At 57.4% G+C, this 1,602-nt stretch overlaps 1 protein-coding gene across 1 annotated transcript in view; it reads right to left on the minus strand.

Annotated features, from left to right (window-relative positions):
* TERG_01847 (uncharacterized protein) overlaps nucleotides 1-1,370 on the minus strand; it is a gene marked incomplete at both ends in the record, with an annotated part of 2,388 nt that extends 1,018 nt beyond the window's left edge. Inside the window, 3 exons of the mRNA XM_047747815.1 lie at nucleotides 1-859; nucleotides 953-1,117; nucleotides 1,193-1,370. Coding sequence (XP_047603780.1) covers nucleotides 1-859; nucleotides 953-1,117; nucleotides 1,193-1,370 — 1,202 coding nt within the window. The remainder of the gene's footprint in view (nucleotides 860-952; nucleotides 1,118-1,192) is intronic.
* Nucleotides 1,371-1,602: the final 232 nt, after the last annotated feature.

A 1,602-nucleotide genomic window follows, 5' to 3' on the forward strand; every position in this document is an offset into this window, starting at 1 on the left:
TGGCAGCCTGCTGTCGAGCGAATGTGCTGAAAGCGAGAAGCCAGCGCTCTCTTGACGGCACGGTGTGCTACGCTGCAGTCCACCGCCCTTGAGTTTGAATTGGGAGTGCTGGGACCCGTAACGTTGCCATTGGAGTTCCTAGAGGAGACAGACATGTTTCGTCGGAGGGCTTCGTACTTTCTGAGGCTGTCTGCACCTCCGCTGGCGTTGGAAGCAGAGCGTCTGATGGTAGTCTTCTGCAAGGGAGGAGGAGGGTACATGCCGCCCTGGATGTTCTGGACGGTCTGGGCATCGGCTGCGGTGCCCGTCATGCCGAACAGGAAGTTGTCCTGGTTTTCGATGAGGAAAACAAGCACGTCCTGGCTGAGCTTGTAGTCCTGGGGGGACATGTCGTGGGAAGGGTGGGAGAGCATTCCGGGCTGGAAGATGGCGGCCAAGTTGGCGGCGGTCATGCGGTTGAGGTCGGACTTGGAGGCAAAGACGGTCAGGAGGTCGAGAATGTAGAGCAGCAGCTGTCTGTTGAGCGGCGGGAGCTCCTTGATGAGCTGCTGGTAGGCAATGACTGCAGCCTCCCTGTCAAACCCACGTTCCCGGTCGACCTGGATGGCGGCCTCTTCCCCGTCCGGACGCCCATGACGATGTCTCAGTGGCTCCCTGAAGCGCTCGTAGAACTCCAGAGGCACAATGGGCTCAGGCAGCTGGTTGAGGTAGCGGCGCAGGATGTTGGCGGCGTCGTGGACGGTGTAGCCGGTCCAGTCGAGTCCCTTTCCGAAGCGGTCTGGGGAGTTGAATATCTCCTGGAGGTCCTTGATGCGCTTTGCAGAGCCGCTCAGCCGGAAGATGCCTTCGACGTCGGTGGCTGCAAGTCAATTAGAATCAATCGCCATCATGTCAATAGCATTATCAAGAAATGATATCAAATAAGAAAAAGCAATGGATGTCAGTCTCTCACCTTTCTCCTTCAAGAAGACCCCGCACTTTGCCACTACTATAGGCACGTAGCCGTAGATGAAGCTCTTGCCGTCATCGCCAGTAAGGGAGATGGCTACATTAGCGTACTTGATGCTCACATTCAGGGGGATGCCAAAGATGCCAGAGGGGGCTTGGGGGGCTAGCGCTAGACAGATCAGTAACAGACACTAACAGAGAGCAGAGCGTAGAAGTCAGAGAGAAGCCAGTGAAATAAACCTACCTGCGTCCTTCTTTGTGCTGCGCTTGAACTGCCTCCACCAGCTGGCCAGGTCTCTCTTTGAGGGAGGGGAGTGAGCAGCAGTGCTGCTGTTCACCAGGCCAGAGGCCGCTGGGGATGGCGTAGATGTAGCTGAAGCCTCCTGCGCCTGGGACTGTGACTGTGACTGCGAGTGCGCCATCATGGACTGGGCCGGACCAGACAGTAACACGCTGTATCTAGTCTTTTCTTCTTCTTCTTCTTCTTCTTATTCTTCTGTTTGTTCTCTGGATGTTCTTCTTCGGCTGGTGGTTCCTGGCGGACGCGCCTGGAGGTGGCGGGAGGACAGATCCGGGGAAGACGACGGCGGCGGACCTCGAGGCAGAGACGACGGGACGAGGCAGCGAGACGACGAGGGCAAAGAGGACTGGCGG

This window comes from Trichophyton rubrum (genome assembly GCF_000151425.1).
Source record: "Trichophyton rubrum CBS 118892 genomic scaffold supercont2.2, whole genome shotgun sequence".
Lineage (NCBI taxonomy): Eukaryota > Fungi > Ascomycota > Eurotiomycetes > Onygenales > Arthrodermataceae > Trichophyton > Trichophyton rubrum.